The sequence below is a fragment of the Ammospiza nelsoni genome, chromosome 5 (genome assembly GCF_027579445.1).
Source record: "Ammospiza nelsoni isolate bAmmNel1 chromosome 5, bAmmNel1.pri, whole genome shotgun sequence".
In the NCBI taxonomy this organism is placed as follows: domain Eukaryota; kingdom Metazoa; phylum Chordata; class Aves; order Passeriformes; family Passerellidae; genus Ammospiza; species Ammospiza nelsoni.
In genome coordinates this window covers 59358141-59375541 of record NC_080637.1, presented here as the reverse complement: position 1 = coordinate 59375541, position 17401 = coordinate 59358141, and the positions used below count along the sequence as shown (strand labels likewise).

At 45.0% G+C, this 17401-nt stretch overlaps 1 protein-coding gene across 7 annotated transcripts in view; it reads right to left on the bottom strand.

The window, feature by feature from the left end:
- The window catches only part of PPFIBP1 (PPFIA binding protein 1), a 102126-nt gene that overhangs the window by 3956 nt on the left and 80769 nt on the right, over positions 1-17401 (bottom strand). For 4 of the 7 annotated variants that reach the window (XM_059471515.1, XM_059471516.1, XM_059471517.1 and 1 more), the window contains 15 exons: positions 17212-17366; positions 16150-16280; positions 14787-14840; positions 14106-14166; positions 13054-13083; positions 11141-11315; positions 9691-9723; positions 7373-7514; positions 6964-7092; positions 6244-6394; positions 4919-5030; positions 4689-4777; positions 2117-2239; positions 1201-1326; positions 164-352 (listed from right to left, as the gene is read on the bottom strand). In XM_059471515.1, coding sequence (XP_059327498.1) covers positions 164-352; positions 1201-1326; positions 2117-2239; positions 4689-4777; positions 4919-5030; positions 6244-6394; positions 6964-7092; positions 7373-7514; positions 9691-9723; positions 11141-11315; positions 13054-13083; positions 14106-14166; positions 14787-14840; positions 16150-16280; positions 17212-17366 — 1700 coding nt within the window. The remainder of the gene's footprint in view (positions 1-163; positions 353-1200; positions 1327-2116; positions 2240-4688; positions 4778-4918; positions 5031-6243; positions 6395-6963; positions 7093-7372; positions 7515-9690; positions 9724-11140; positions 11316-13053; positions 13084-14105; positions 14167-14786; positions 14841-16149; positions 16281-17211; positions 17367-17401) is intronic. The other 3 variants (XM_059471519.1, XM_059471522.1, XM_059471520.1) reach the window with 2 other exon arrangements.

Here is a 17401-nt window from a genome sequence, read left to right as displayed (position 1 = left end):
TGGTAGACACAAGATCTGCCTGCTCCTGCTCTCATGCTTCTTTCCTTAGGAACCAACCCCTTTTCTCAGACCTTACTGATGCTGCACCCTCCCAGCATGGATAAAACCAGAGATCCAAATGCTTCCCTGGATTCTCCCACCCCTCCCAGAGCGAGAGGCCTACCTTGACTTTGGCAGTTGCTGTCAGGAGGACGTAGTCTGGGGACTCCATGGCCTCACGCTTCTGCTGCTGGGCCTCCTGCCCCACCAGGAGGTTGAAATGCGTGGCCAGGTGGCGCCGCAGCAGCGTCTTGTTGGGGGGGATGTTCAGCAGCTGGGCCATGGTCTCTACATTGAAACGGGGCTCCAAAACCTGGGAATCCAATCACCGAGAAGCCAGCTGAGGCCAGTACTGTCTGATGAGATCTCAAGCACATCCAGGCCTATCCTGTCACTCCCTAAGGCTGCTTTGGGATTTTTGTTTGTATTTTAGAGGAAGTATATAACAAAGAAGGAGGAAAGAGAGTTAGCTAATTAAAGGATTCCTAGAATACCACCTCCAGGCCTTCCTTCTGGAGTTGTAAATAGAAACAAATTGGCAGGTAAGAAGAAATGAACAGATAAATCCACCCTTAACTGAAGGGTGGCAGCTTTTGTGAAGCTGCCACAAAATGTTTACCCAGTATCATCTTCCAATTCTGGAAAAGGTTGCCAGAGGAATCATAGAAAATAAACAGACACAAAACAGGGATATAACTCCTAATCACCACAACAACAGCAGGGATATAACTCCTAATCACCACAACAAACCTCTGCAGATATAAGTCTCTTGACTGGATATGTGATGCTGGAGCAATTAAAAACAAACCTGGTTTGACAGTGTAATCCCAAATTTTATAAAGGTAACAAGTTTCCCCCACAAAAGAAAACCATATGCAGGTCAGGAAGGCAGAAAGTGGCTGTTCAACAGCATGGCAGCACTGTAGGACAGGAGGTGGAGAATGCCATACCAAAACAGAACTGTGAGGGGAATACAGAGTATTAAACCACACAACTTCCCCTCGATATATTCATATCCTTTAAACCATAAGGTGAGCAACTTCTTATTAAGCAGAATAAGCAGAAAAGGTGTGTGCAGCAAAGACAATGTCAGAACATTGACCTGGTGGTTCCCAGACATACTTTTTTCCCTATAATGGAAGACGGCACCCCAGAACTCACCATCAGCCCCCCGTGCACTCCGCTGCCACGCAGGTTGGGCGCGTACTCTGCCAGATCCACGGAGCGCAGCCACTCCATCACGCGGTGGTTGGTCCACTGGGTGACCTCAGAAGGTGTCACATTATTCTGCCAACAACAGGAGGGCCAGGCAGGTCAGGAGACGTCCCAAATCAGCTGAATCTCAGCCCCAGTCTTTACTGAAATATACTTCTCCTGCCCTTAAGGAATACAATCCTACCCTGCACTTGAGAGAAGAATCTCTTTCTGGGTTACTACCTTGCAGCAAGAGCAGTGTGGGGATGGGTCTGGGCAGGGGGCAGGGCTGTGTCAGGTCATTTGATTATTGTGCTGTGCTCTAGGGTTATCTGCCATTTCTACCAGTAGAGCTGAAAATTCAGCTGGTTCCATGAGCTGCTGTGCTGTTCTTGCAGATACACATTGTGGATCTAAATCCAAGAGTCTGGGTTGTTCTGTCATCCATTGCCCTATGCAGCACTTGCTGCTTCCAAAACACAATGATGGCAGTCTCCTGCCTGGTAATGGAGCCAAGCTCCTTTTACACAGAAAATTTTGACACAGCCACCAGTTTTCCAGAGAGTTGCACAAGACTTGTGGCAACAGTGCACTGAACTCAAGATGATTTGTTTTCCAGACAGCACATTTGGGCCAAAACAGCCAGCTGTTGGCTTTGAGGAGAAGCGGGAGACTTGGAAAGGGGGACGTGAGTCTGGGGTCATGGCAGGTAGGGGAAAGTAAGTGATGTCAGAGCTTGAGGTTAAAAGAACAACATGAGAAACAGAAAACTAAAAATGTAAGCAGAATGAGGAGACAGGAGGAGAGAGCAGAGCAGGAATAATCAAACACCAAGGATAAAGCCCTAGAGGATTCCCTTCACAGCTTCCTCGTAAAGCAGTACCTCATCAGATGGCCTCCTGCGGAGGCAGTTGGGCTCAAAGTTGTTGATTCTCAAAACCTGAATGGCTCTTTTGATGCTGAGGTGGTGAAGGACACTGATGACCTTCAAGGAAAGCAGATCATCCTGTCAAAAAGCAAGAGGGAGTTAATAAACACAGACATGCTTATTCATGGGAGCACCATCCTCCTGGAGGGGACTGCTTTAGCCCCTGGCTTAAAATGGCACATCTGATACATCTAAGGGAAGATTTTAATATGTCAGACAGGTGGTCCATAAAAAACTATTGTCCCAAAATAAAAACTTTCTGTGTTGCACTGTACTAGCTCTTGGGGGATGTTTTTCACACAGGGTACAGACCTTAGTACAAGAAACATGGGGTAACAAGGAGGGAAAAAGAGTGAGATGACATATCCACAGTGACAGGATAAGAGCCAAGGCAGCACCAACACACTACACTAGACTCACCTGGCATTTAATCCTGCCAGAAGTTACCTCAAATGTCCAGCTACAAGTTTAACTGAAAAAATAAATTACCCTGAAAATTGGGACATTCTCTATGGTTAGAATAAAAGAGGGAAGAAGAAAGTGTCTCAAATTCCAAGTGCAATTTGGTTAACCTGAATAAATTTATGCACCCTTGTTCCAGGGCTAGTCTGGCTTAATCTTTCAGTTGTACTTATATGTTATGAGCACTGGAATCTATTTTGTCAGATATTTAAGACAAGATTCTTTGCTTACCCAAACATCCCACTGCATTCAGCTCAGTTTGTCATGAATCTGACAGTAGGTTACTATGTCATGGTTTGCTGTTTCATTTATTATAAAATAATAAATGTTCCTTATTATTTATTTTGAGTTGGAGTAACTTCAAAAGATCGTAACAAGTATTAGTTTAATACTTTGCATATTTTGTTGGTTATTTACCAACAATCTGTTGTCATAATTTGACGGTTAAACTTGCTTTGAAATATCCCCAGTGATCTACAGTTAAAGGGCAATGACAATGGTAGTAAAGTCTCCCAACACAACATCAAACTTAATGGAGGCTGCTGGCATCACGCCTCCCAGGGTGAAGAAGGAGAAAAAACAATCTTATAATAAATAAAATTGCAAACCATGACATAAAACCTATGCAAAACACATGTCAGTGTGGCATGGAAAGGTAACTCATGGTTCATGAGAGAGCAGGGCTGTGATTGATTCCTCTCCTTGTTGTGCATTAAGAATTTAATATTAGGGGTGTTCAATTTGCATTTGTGTCCCCAGAGAAGGAAGGTCTTATCTCATCTTGCCTGAGCCCTTACACAAAGGAAACCTGACTGGCAGTGAAGTGGGGAGTGGGGAGGTGATGCCTGTGCTAAGCACTTTGAAATGCAAAATCCGTTCAGTGTAGCCCGCTTTCAAACAAGCTGGCTCTCACTACTGCAATTTTCTTCAAAGGCAATTGCTCGGGTTTTCTTCACCTAAGCATCCAGGTAAGCGAGCAAGCCGACAGAATGCTTGCTCACTTGCAGCGTGGACCGCGGCCTGAGACCTTTAGACCCGGCTAGCGATGAGGGCGGCCAAGAGCCCACGGCAGCGGGGGGTGTCAGTGCCGGAGGCAGGGCCCCAGGGCTGGCAGCTTCAGGCACCCCTCGGCGGCGGAGGCCTCGGGCCGTGCCTGCGGGACGAGGTCTCGGGGGAGAGCTGCGAATCCGGACGAAGCGAATGAGAGCCGGACACTTCCTGGGGTCCAAACAGGTTTAATGCCTGGGGACGACGAGCAGGGAGTGACAAGGAAAAGTGGTAGAGCATGAGGCTATAAAGGGAGGTGGGAACCAAGGGAGGGGTTTACAGAAAACCAATCAGGAGAGGTTAGGGGATGAACTGAACATGACAGACTTGAAGGGAGAACCAATGGATACATTGTATAGGAGGGGCCCCGGGACCACAGCCAATCACTGCTCACACTGAGGGGAACATTCTGGAAAACTAGGGGGGCTGGGGGAGTGATTGACTGGGCCCAGGGAGGAGGGAAAACTATACATATTTGGAAATGGAGGGAGGGGAAATTATATAACATAGGGAAAACCATAGCAACCACATAATAGACAGAAACTGAGGCGGGGAAAACTGGGAGGGCAGAACCATCCTAACAAAGTAGGGGAGAAACAGAACACACCAACAAACACACTACAACACTCACTGAAGAAAAGGGTTCCACCTGCTTCTATTAATTAATAACAATATGAACAACAAAAGCATGAATGGCAAGCACAGCATTTGCACACCTCTGTGTACAAAAGCCCTGCCTCAGCACAGTGGTGTCACTGTTAAACTCAGGATTGCCCATTTCTCATGCATGAGTCCAAATTCTTGCTTACTGTGTTTGCTCTTCCACCTGAATCTAGTAGCTCTAGAGATGGAAATAACTTAGGAAATGCTTGCAGGTGAGCAGTAGTATCTGATTTCTGTAGGTTACAGTGACTGGCATGAACACAGGACACTCACTAGAGTTTAAAGGGGTCCTTTGAACATTGAGAAGCCAAAAACATGGAAAGGATGTCAGGAAAGGCAGAAACCATTTACTCACCACAGTCATGTAATGGAGCATGCGGCCATCCACCTTCCCCTCATCAAACTGGGTCTTGTACTGGGGCAGGCCAATGTCATCCAGCCACCCTAGGGCAGGACAGACACTCCTGTCAGAGTGGCAGCCACGTTACCCAGCTCCACTCACTGCTCCCATCCTCAGCACCCCCAGTCAGCCACGTTACGGAGGCCCTTCCAAAGCCACTGCTCCAGCATGCAGTCAAATCTTACTGGTAACCCAGTGGTAATCCAGTTTTCCATGGTTGTTCTCCTCTTCAGATCCCAGTGCCTGTAGAGCAAGCTGGAGCTTCTTCCTATGCAAAGGGTGCTTTATCCCAAGCTCCTGTGAAAGGCAGAAAAGCAGTAAATCCAGAGACAATACTGTTTTATGCCTCCCTCTGCTGAGTGACACAGGGTTTCTGAGAGTCACACTTTCACAGCATTGCTGGTCACCTGCCAGGTGCATTTTCTTTTTGCTGAATTTCAGTGTTGTTTTAGCAGACATTCAGCACTACGGAAAGGCCCACTTAAAGTGTGGCAGATTAATTTCAAGGAGTGGTGGATTCTAAACTGCATTAAAATGTTGGCCACAATATTCTCATGCCAGTTTAAAAAAAAAAAATCCCACAATATAATAAAAATGTTAGCATTCAAAAAATACTTGCTGGGATTAATTCATCCTCTCCCACTTAGGTAGGTAAAGTTAAAATAATTATTTAGTTAAGAGCATAGCAATGTTCCAGGAATTACTGAAATTCATTAATGCTTTCAAATGTGTAACATTATTCCCCAGTTTAGTTGTAAGTGCAGCCATTCCATGATCTCTTTAATCCCATTTCACTTTCAGGAGTGCCTGCTGGTTAATGTTACCTCTGACAACACTATTACAAGCCATTATGCTCATAATACACTTCTCTTATTCCAGTTGTAGTGTAACTACCCAATTGAGAAAACAGGCTTACTATTTGGTGAAGAGAGTGATTTTTTAAAAGCTAAAAATTCAAACTTTATCAAATACTATGGATTAAACATATAAATGGAATCAATTTCTCCTGTGTTTCTCATTTTTAAAAATAGACAAGCAATTAGACAGAGACTGATCAATCTGTGTGTAACAAATCCTCATTCCTCTTTGTATAAAATGGACAGAAAACACAATCAGAACAAAACAGCACCTTTTAACACCCTTCTCACATAGGCATAAAATAGCTGTAGCACATATGGGTGCTAATGAAGCAGGGCTACAAACCCATATGATAATGAGGCAGTCTCACATGCATATTTTTAGAGGGTGCTACAGTCAATTATGTGTCCCTGCTTAATGAAGTTAAATCATGTATTTATAATTATTAGCTTCAGTACAGAGCATTAAATTTCTACAAAACTTCAGCTAAAAAGAAATGGATTTGGCATCACGGCAGGTGACAGTATGTTGAAAACTCATCTAGTTTACATTTTTTTTACCAGGTGCACTTTACAGACCTGATTTACATGCACAGAAATGGGGATTTTTTTTTGTACCTTTATTTGAAAGGAGTGTTTCTGGTACTCCTCACCTTTTCCAGATCCTGCTGAGAAGCCTGAAGAAGTGTTTGCCCAGACAATATCCAGTGCCTGCCATTATTGATGTAGGAGCCAAGCCCTTGGTCCTGGAGCCAGTTGCAAACCTGCTCCTTGGTCCACTTTGCGAATGGCATGTCCAGCTCACTGCAGGAGATGTGACCCAAAAAAGACTGATGAATCCTGTGCTTCCAATCTCCTGTTCTCATAAATAATGAGAAAGCCAAAAGCTAAGCCTAATTCACGTCTTGTGGGATCTGGGACAAGCTCTGAGGGGGAACCATCAGCATGATGAAGTGCTGGGTGCTGCTGATCTGTTGCCACTGTCACAATAAACACAGCCTCCTATAATGCTACTGAAAAGAGCCACCTCTGCTGCCTAGCATGGCCACAGCTCTGGAATGAGACCAGGATGTTTCAGTTTCTCCTTTCATCCCTGGAAGTGCAGCAGGAAAGGCACAGAAGGAGTATCTGTCACTGCCCATGAGGGCTCACATGCTGCCCCACGGCCCCATCCTGCGAAGGCGAGAGCTCGGCAGCAGGACCCCAGCACCCAGCCCAGCTCAGCCCTGCAGGGACCCTCTCTCAGAGGAGGAGGCAGCCTGGATCTGCCTGGTTTGGGCCAGTCAGGAGATGTTTCATTTTGGCACTGCCCTCCTGCTCTGGCCCGGTGCTTGCCCGGATCCAGGCACTGACAGTGGCCGCGCTGGTGTCACCTGTGGGACTGGCCCAGGTCCCGAGACCAGCCCAGCCGGGGCCCCGCGGTGGCTCTCGTCCCTCCTCTCTTGAACTCTGTCTCGGACATGTCATCCGGGTTGAAGGTGGTGGACTGACTCCTTTTAAGCCTAAAGAAAGAAAGCAAGCACATTCACATCTGGCTAAGGAAAAGGCACGTCACTGCTGCCACTGCAACCAACACAGGCAAGATCTCCCCAGGGCTGGCAGCCTCTCTTCTGCCTGCCCCCAGCCCACTGTTATCCCTCCCAAATACCACACGGGCTCCTGCTCTTGGGATATTAAACCATGGAGCCATGTGCTGGCAGGGGAGAAAGGAAGGTGTGTCCCCAGCAAACCCCTGCCCAAGCCCCAGCTCTGGAGAATGGTCATCTCTCATCTTTTACTTACCTTCCAAACAACTTCTTGATTCCCCTGGCCTTTTTCCTGGAATCTGGAGAAGGTGGTGTCATCTGCAAACTATCTGCTTCCTTTGGGCGAGGGGGCAAGCCAGCCAGATCCAAGTGGTCTGCAGATCCCTTCTCTGTTTCAGCTGTTAAAAAACAAAAGTTTTATCAAGACCCTCTTGTGCAGGACTGTACAGACATGCTCATGACCTTGGGAATGACTCCTGCTAAATTACTGACAGCCACCATGTCAAGAAAATGGGGCAAAGAGGGATGGGAAGGTCCATGAGAAATACCACATGTTCCTCCTTCACAGCCTGGCTGGGAATGCTCAAGGCAATGCTCTGCTTCAGTTAAGTGCCTTCCGCACCCAAGGTGGGAAACTCCACCTTGTGAATCAAGCAGGGAATTAAATCCCAAATTTACTCTTCCTCAGGGAGTGCTCCCACAGTGCTTTCAGAGACAGAGCCAAGGCACGTGGGTGCCCAGGAACAATTCAGTGCAGTGGCAGGGAACTAAACCAGGAGTCCCCAAAGCACAGAAAGCCAGGTAACCTCCCTGCAAATATCCTTCCCATTAACCTGTCGTATTTCATTCCCTGGCCAGGAAATTCCAGCAACAAAACTCCTGCCCCAGAAGGAGGGCCCTCTTCCCCTCACTTCTTCAAACTGTGGAATATTTTGTTTGTCCTCAGAGGAACACCATGGAGTTTAGGCTCTGTCTGAACTGTATCTTCTGGGTGAACAAAACATCTCTGATCAGAGACCCTCAACATTACCACCCACTCTATAAGCATTAAATCCTTGATCTGTAGATGTTTTCCATGACAACTAACCTGAGGGATTTTGTTCCCAAAGGGGAAGTTGCCACAAAAGCTATACTATTAAAGGAAAAGCAATTTAAACATCATTTAAAAAGAAAACTAATAGAATTGCAGTATCTACTAGACTACATAAGCAGAGATGTGCTAGCAAGTGCCAGATAGCTGAACAAAACTACCATGTGGAGTTGATGCCAGTTGCTTGCTGGGGAAGAGTGAAAGCACGAGCTTGTTCAGCTGAAGCAGCTGTGGCAAGGCAGTCAGGCCTGGAATGACTTGCAGCATCTTTTACTATAGCTCTGTGATTAAATTCACATCACTTGTGTTTGAAATGGACTTTCAAACTTCCAGGAGAAAAGTAAACAATGCATCAAGGCAGAGCTCATATTGCTGGGACACGTGGTCTCAGGCCACAGAGTTAATGCTGAGATGGCCACAAAAGGGCCATGACCAGCAGCAAACTGCAGGCTTTGCCAGTGTATCCTTCTGCTGGCCAAACTTAAGATGGCACAGCCAGAACACTTATGAACATGTCCCATTTTCCACCTTCTCAAACCTTGTTGTGTGACAACAAGGTCACACAAAAGATCATTTCCAGGCACTTTGGTATGGCCACTATCCCACACAGGGATGCTGCCACTGACAGAGACAGCACTAACATCCAACCAGGCTGTGGCATTCCTGGGTTTTGCTTTACTTGTAGAAGGCAAAGTGAAAAAATCCAAAACCATGGAAACCAGGGCAAGGTTGGGTGCATTAGTAGCAGAGATTTGTGGGAATTGTGCTGTTTGCTCCTCACACCTGGCTCCCTTTCATGCACTGACACAACCCTGTAGAACAGGTAACGTTTAGGGGGCCATGTGAGAAAAAGAGAGGGTCCAGAGCACTTGGTCTCTTTGCCACCCCATGTGGCTGTACCACCACCCCACTGACACAGCTCTGCTTCCTAAGGCAGGTCTCACCTGTCCTTGCCAGAACCACCCCGGGAATGCTCACATCACAAGACTGGCTCTTATTTACTGTGTGAATGGCTCCTTCCCCATCTACCCCAGTTATTTCTCATTTGTTTTACTGTACCATAAACACAACTACTTCTAGAAGATGAATAACACATACTTTCCCTCAGATCTCCCTTACATGAATGCCTGGGAAATACAGCTCATTCCCTACTTCACCACCCTTTAAACTCTTCCAGTGGATCCAGGACAGGTGGCAGCACAAAGGTAACTACTAAGCATCACCAGTTCTCACCTGGTACCTCGGTCTGTGGTAACTTTGTGCTCAAAGTTGCAGCAAAAGTCTCTCATTAGTAGCAGCTACTGAGGAACAGCACAGCTGACTTTTAGCAGAGGGCAGATGTTATGTGAAAACTCCTTTTAGTGATGGGCAGAGGCTCCGATGCAGAGCTCTGGTGCCTGGTTTGGGAAGTGTGTGGCCACAGGCAGCTGTTAGCAGCAGTCAGGGCACAGGGCTGGCACGGCAGACATGCAGGATTACTGTACCTAAGGTAGGTGCACTGGCACTTCGACTGCGATCTTCAGATATCCACACAAGGCACAAACCCACACGCAGCACAACGGGAGAGAACACGCAGAGGCACAAGGTCAAACACAATTCAAAACTCACAGTGACACAGTAGGGACAAAAGGACGGGGGGACGGGACACAAACACCACACAAATGCTGAATTCACATGGAATTAGGAGCACCAATCACTGGGAAATTCCCTTTCCCAGCAAAGGAGTGGAGAAGAGCTCCATGATGGGAGGGAAAAATGGCACCACAGTCACTTTGGTGCAAGGAGGTCATCTGCTCCAGGACCCACTGCTCCTGTGAAGTGGCAAATTCCTGAGCAGCAGCTTTACAGATGAGGGCACGGAAATCTGGATAACATAAATAACTTACTCAAAGTCACAGCACCCTGATTTACATGGCCCACTCCTCTGTGACAGCCACAAGTACTGCGCTTTGTTAGACAAATCAATTTCAGGACAACACAGGATTACACAAAAGCAAAGATGAAATAAACCAAAGCGAAGAGTCTGACCCTCAGAATAGACTGTACATCTATTCCAAGTAAGCTAGCAGCTTCCCAGGCTCTATGCAACAGGCAAATATGGGCAGCACATCATCAATGTGTAGGTATGTTACTTGTTTTGAACAAAAATTTAAAATTCTCTTGGAGTAAGTAACAAAGCAGAAGCTATCCCCCTTCAGGCTTCTGAAATAGAGAGCTAAATTCCTGAATCTCGTGCAAGAGAAAAACAAAAACCTCAGATGTCTGGCAGTAGATCTGATGCAGGGATTCACTGGATGCTTCAACTGGATCACTGGAAAGACTGCTAGAGCAGTAAATGAAAGTAGAATTCCAACAACTGGCAACAGCGACTTCTGCATTAAGCAGAACATTTTGTTTATTTCTTCGTCATATGCAAATGTCACCAAATGACAATACCAAAATAACCCCCCCACCAACACTACAGGTAAAAAATCAACATGAGCTTGAATGACTTGCCAATCCTGTTCCTGTTGTCACCACCTCTTTTGCAAGGCTGCTTAAGTACAAAAAAACAAAGAGGAGAAAGACTGAGTGCTGCTGTCCTATTTCTGTATATCTGAAAATCTTGTGAAAGATAAACCAAGGATGGACTCAGGGGAAAAAAAGCCCACAAATCCCATGTGTGAGCTACTTCCAGACAGCTTTCATACAGCAGCAAACCCCTACAAGGTCCCAGGGGACATACCACAAGCAGAGTCTGAACCACATCAAATATTTCTAGACATCAGTGATTTTCTTTTCTTGCTGTTTGATATTTTCAAACATTCTACTATCAGAAGTGCCACTAAGTCACAGTGAGACTAAGGCTGGCTTTCCTGCTTCTTAAGGCAGTTACAGCTGTTGTTAAGATGTTTCAAAATGCACAGAATCTGAATGCAGAGGCAGGGTACCTACCCAGATTAGGGGCACTTGCAGTCCTCTTGTTATTTTTTATCTTGAAGAAGCCCCGGCCAAAGGAAGATCTGGCTTTGCGGGTGCCAAAACTGTCCTCGTCACCGGTGCCACCGTGAGAAGGAGACTTGGGAGGGAGGGTTGCAAAGTTATTGCCTTCCACAGGAGGTTTAACCTGCTTGAATTAGGGAAATAAAGAGTCAATATAAGGGAATTGCAGAAGGCCTTTTGAGAGCCTGCAAAGTGACTGCTGGCAGGTAATCTGGGAGGTCCTTCTCATCTGTCACTCCAAGAATACAGAATGTAAAAACCATAATGAAAAACATAAGCAAGATCTTCCTTTGAATGTGTTGTCCTGGTTTGGGCTGGGACGGAGTTAACTTTTTCCTAGTTCAATGCTGTGTATGGGTTCAGTGCTGTGTTTTGGATTCAGTAGAGAGTAATGTGAATAACACTGGGGTGTTTGGGTTGTGGCTGAGCCCTGAGTCAAGCACTTTCCATTTTCCCATGCTCTGCCAGCAAGGAAGTGCACAAGAAGCTGGGATGCAGCATGTCCAGAATAGCTGACCTGAACTACCAAAGGAATGTTCCACACCACAGAATTCCATGCCCAGTATATTAATTGGGGGGGGGGGGGGGGGGGGGGGGTTACTGGGAAGGGGAGCCAATCAAATTTTGGAGATGGGCTGGATATTGGCCAGTGGGGGATGAGCAACAGTATTGTGGTGCATCATTTGTCTCCGTTGGATTTTCTCTCTCTCTTCCTCTCCCTTTTTTTTTTTTTTTTTTTTAACCGTGCTTCAATTATTAAACTGTTTGTATCTCAACCCCTAAGCTCTATCTTTTTTTTGTTGATTCTCCTCCCCATCCCTCTGGGGCAGGGAGGGGGACCAGCTGTGGGGTCCTTTGCTGTCAGCTGGGATTAAACCCTGACATATGTTCAGGATTATTATCACTACCTGCTAAGAATAAATTGTGTTCTTTAAGATGCTCCTCAATTTCTGTAAGGCTGACTTAAAAGTATAGAAAAGATTAAAATAGAGTCCTGCAAGGCCTTGAACTTCTCCAGCTTTCCAGGGTCTCTGTCTCCCCCACTGGCAGCTGTAGGGCAGTAAGAGGGAAGCAGAGAGACAACTGCCCACAGTACTTTGGTTCTCTGCCAAGTGTCAGAGAGCTCTTTCTGTCTGTCACTGCTCTGCAATTTCTTAATTAATGGATTAATTGACCGTGTCCACTGCCAAAGCAAAGAGGAAATTTCAGATCAAGCAAGGAGTATAAATGCCAAGAGAGATATCAGACACTCCAGCTAGCCAATTAAAAGCAGTGCCTTAACCTTGCCAGCCGTTTCATTGTCTCTTTGAAAGAAGGAAGCAAAACCATCCACAGCCCAAATACAATCCTTAAGCTTTTGCTGAATCAACACAGCATTCATCCTGTGAGTGGTGTCTGAAGTCTGTCACCTCTGCTCAGGTGTTCCTAGAGGTAAAAACTGCAAGATGTGGCCTTAAGGTACCACAGGGTGACTGTTCTGCAATGACAGGCTTTTCAGAAACACACTTGCTACTCGCAGAAAACAATTGAGAATCCCAAAGGTTTTTAAAGATGCACTAATCAAAGATAATTACATAGTCAGTAAAATGCTTAATGGTTAGCTTTGCTGATTATTTAGTGGCGGAAAAAATTAGCTTAGCTGGTAACTTTATGCTCAACCAGACTGGAGGACAATCCCTGTGTGAGGAGGCAAGGAGGTGCTGAGCTCTGAGCAATGCCACTGATGGTGACAGCCACCAGCGACTCCTCCCTGTCCTGTCTGCAGGGCTTCCATTCCCCTCTGGAACTGTGTGTGGCAATTCCACACCTCCCAGCCTGCCAGCACCTCCTCCAAGGACACACATCACCACACACACACACATTACCTCTGCTGGCTTCTGGGCACAGTCTCTGTCCTGTTTGGGAAAGATTAAGGCATTTAAAAAGTCATGGTTTATAGCCAGTAGTCAATTCATTATGATTACCCCCAGTTAAGTTCTGACAGAAATACCCTTCCCTGACTGCTCCTTTTCCCCAAAATAAATCTCTTCAGAGCTGTATTTCACACAGATTAAGCCTTGCTTGCTTTGAGGTCAGTGAGCTGACATGGAAATAGAGTGGCTTTGGTTCACTTTGTGAAGGATTAGCTGTGCACATGATTAGTGACACACAGAATATTAAGGCACTCACGGGCAGAGCTGCCTGAGGGGACCCAGAGCAGGAACCAGACAGGGTAGAAGCCAAGTAGATAAAACATCCACAGCCTCTACTCCTGTCTGTCCAAACAAACAAAAACCAAAGAGCCCCAACCCATGAACTCCAGCTCTTATCAGATTCTGGTGACATTTTCAGTCCTGTCAGCCTCCCCCCCTACACTGCAAGGCACAGGAGGTATCAGGGAATTCAGGAGCTTCCTGGAGTTCAGGCTGTCACAAAAGAGTACCTGAATTGCACTGATCTGATGGAATTGCTAGAGATTAGCTGCTTTTGGTCCCTTCCACAGAAACCTAAACTGAAGCTATCCCCAGAGATCCAACAGCTCAATATTTTGTTTCTGCCTACCTAAAACATACAGTCAACCCAGACTGTATTTTACAGTGCATTAATTACATGGCCTGACAAAATTATTCACCTTAAATACAGGTAGGAAGTGGTGGTGGGAGCTATTTTTTTCTTGTCTTAAATCAGAAAGGCATATCCAGGTAAAAGCCTCTTACAAAGAGGGGAAAAAAAGCACCTGTATTTTCAAGGACAGTTTTTCTTCTTTAATAGAATATGGAAGATATCACATGTGTGTGTGACCACTGCCAACATATGCCACTAGGAGCCCTGCTCTGACTCAAAATTTCTCAGAAGGCAACACAACACCCAGAGGGTCACAAGAGAGATGTCACACCTTTGTGCAAGGAGATGGGAGGAAGTAAGAGACCAAACCTACCACATCAGATGCCTCCTTCCTCAAACTGCTCAGACTGCTGGACTTCTGCAGTGTGGAAATTCTGAAACAATAACATAAAAACAAAGCTCAGTTATTAGAATTAAACTTGCTAAGATAAATCAGCTTTAAAGACAGCATTATAATACATGATGAGATATACTAAACCAAATGATATTTTGAATTAAGATGCAGTAATCAGTGCAGTAAATTCAGTAATCAGAGCCCATGCAATTGCCCATGCAATTTAATGAGATATTGTAAGAACTTCCACACTGGAATAACTGCTGCTTTAGGGAATATGGATATGTGGCAGAAATGAAAATTATTTTCTCATTGTAGTCAGCTGATCACCTTCCCCCCACTACCAAAAGAAAAAATCAAATAATGTGTGCATGTACTGTGGAGAACTATAAATTTCAAAGTATATTGATAGTCTACTACTGAATTAGAGATGCTTCACAGTATAACAGAAAGTACCATGTGCCCAGATAAAGCACTGGAAAATAATGATCATGAAGACATGGGACATAAGCAGAAATCTACCACCACCAAATATCATCTCAGCTAAAATTAACTGACCCATTTACATATGTGTGTAAAATAAGGGGGTGCTTTGTGGGGGTTCAAGGTGACCATCACATTTAAATATGTCCCCTGGACAGATTTGATTATGGCACTTACACTGGACTATCACACAGATGAGTTTCAGGGGAGGAACCTGTTGATCTTCCTTCACTGTAAAGCAAAAAAGATATGAAAAAACTCTGAGACAGAAACCCTATGATCTCAGCCTGCCCTAATTCTGTTTTCACTTCAGCTCTCATGGTACTAACACACGGCAGATTTTCCCCGCTATGGTTGGAAGTCTTGTAAAAGACAAAGGACAAAGGTGAGCTCAAGAGCCTCAGGAAAGACAACTCTCACTGTAAGATGATGACAATACTGAACTATTCACAGCTTCAGTAAATGCAGAGGGTCCAGCAGGGTCTGCAGCAGCACAAGGAGTGGAGGTCACCATCCCCTGCTCACCACCCACAGCAGGGGGCACTTTGCTGCAGTTCAGTGCTTGTTTTGGATTTTGCCAAGAGGAGACACAGGTGAAATCCCTGCTGGTGAGTGCTTGAGCTGCACGAGGAACATGCACAGCACAAACTGAGCAAAGCTGGGCTTCTGGAGAGGATCCTTTCCTCAACTGGAACTGGAAAAATCACACATCAAATTGAGCTTGCACTGATGCTTCACATTGAGATTTATGATTGTTTCAAGTCAACAACATCTCCTTGCCTCTGGATTCTTAATGTTTGATACTTCTTAAGATAAAGCCAGGGATTTGGACCCAGAAGAAAAAAACCCAAGCACAGTCTTTGTTGAGCTGAGAGTGCTTTTCTGTACTCCCTGCAGTGCCAGTGCAGATCTGCAGGGATTGGGTTTCCTCCCAGGACAAGGAGGGTGCAGGATCAGAAATGCTGATGAAAGGTGCCAGCCACTCTTCACCCAGCAGCTGCCACTGGTTCCAAGCATGGGGACCCCTGGGTGCCACAGCTCAGCCACAGCCCCAGGCTGCAGCCACACACCCCTGGGGTTTCCTCCCCTCCTCAGGTTAGAGCTGGAAGCCCTTTTGTTCTGGCAGTGCCTTACAACATCTTTAGCAGCTGTGGAAAATGTCTGAGCACAAATCACAGATCACAAATCTGGGTTGGCAGAGCCAGCCAGACTTCCATGATGCAAACATAGACAAAAATAATGATTCTGTGGCCTTCATACATTAGATCAGCTTCCCTCTCCTTCTGTTCATTCCTTGTGAAGCAGCTGGTACAGACCATGAGTGCTGCTACAACAGCAACCAAACCAGCCCTTGCTTACTCAGGATTTAATCAATGCACTTCAGGAACATTAGCTTGGTTTGCTGCAGCTAGCCAAGGGACTCCTAGCCTTGTTTACCTGGCTAATGACTTGATAATTCAGTGACTGACAGATTATTGCTCTCCTTAAATGTCACAGAATATTGGATTTACAATTGAAAAATACACGGATCCCATAATACCTCATTTCACTTGCAGGATCTGGCCTAGGGTGTGTTTTCAGTCTCTCTGCAACAGTTTCTGAGCTCTTGGATGCTGATGAAAAGGAAGGGATTGAAATCTGTAAAATGCTGGTGTGGATCTGTAAGGAATTCTGAAAAAAAGGAAGAACATGTGTTACAATCTTCTGAGCTGAAATTAAGCAATCATAAATGAAAAAAGAGTAACAGATAAACCATGAAGAAAAGGATCTGAAATAAGGTTTCAAAAGTGTTTTTTTTTCCTTATTTTAATATAATTATTTACTCCTTGAAAGATGGCACTGCAGATAAAATATGAATCATTGCACGGCTAAGCTACAGCACAGACAAAAATCTCACAAGTCTCCCAAGGCTGTCTGCTAAATCTGTCTCTACCACGGATACCATGAAGGGTAGTCCACTTTTCAGATTTAATCCTGTCCTTGGACACTCAGAGAATACAAAAAAGCTGCTAAACATTTAATTTAATTTCATTTTCTTCATAGTGTGTTCTTGCTGCTTAAATAAGTCAAGACCCTGCTCTGACTCAGAGTTTAGAGAAGAGAGCTATAGTTTTTGTATTGGAAAATCTGATTGTAAAAAATCAGAGATTGAACCACAACCTACATATCATTTAACTGAATGGATGCAATTATGATTGCATCCTCTTAAATATGACAAGATATATTTAGTAAGTCCCAACATATTTACTTCAGGTTTGTGCCAAAGTAAATGTAGCTCCTAAAACAGCTACATTTGATAAGAAAAATAATTTCTATGACTAATAGAAAAAGTCATTCAGATCTGTTCTCATGATAAATACAGCTATTTCTGTCTCCTGATTCCATTTGAGGACTAAGAAAAATAAGTTTAATTGAAATTCCTCAGCAGCTTTCACAAGAAAACTACTTTCCCCAAAAGCATGAGACATTAAAAAAACTGTGAAACCCAGAAAAATCTTTTTGGAAATTTGAGTTTTTTCATCTGCAAGAGGAATCCAGCACAAGCAGTGTTTTCAAGGAACGATGGTATTAAATAAAGCAAAAACACCCAAAACCAACCTACCTCTTCATGAATGTTCACATTGAACTCATCATGGATTGGAGATGCTGTTACTGGGGTTGGGGATGGGCTTTTGTCTGGGTCAGTCAGACTTGGTGTGTCCAATAAACCCACAGATACAGAGCCTGAATTCAAGTCTTCACTTTCAGTTTCCTTGCCTGAAGGGAGAGAACATGGAAACTTGTTGGTTTTA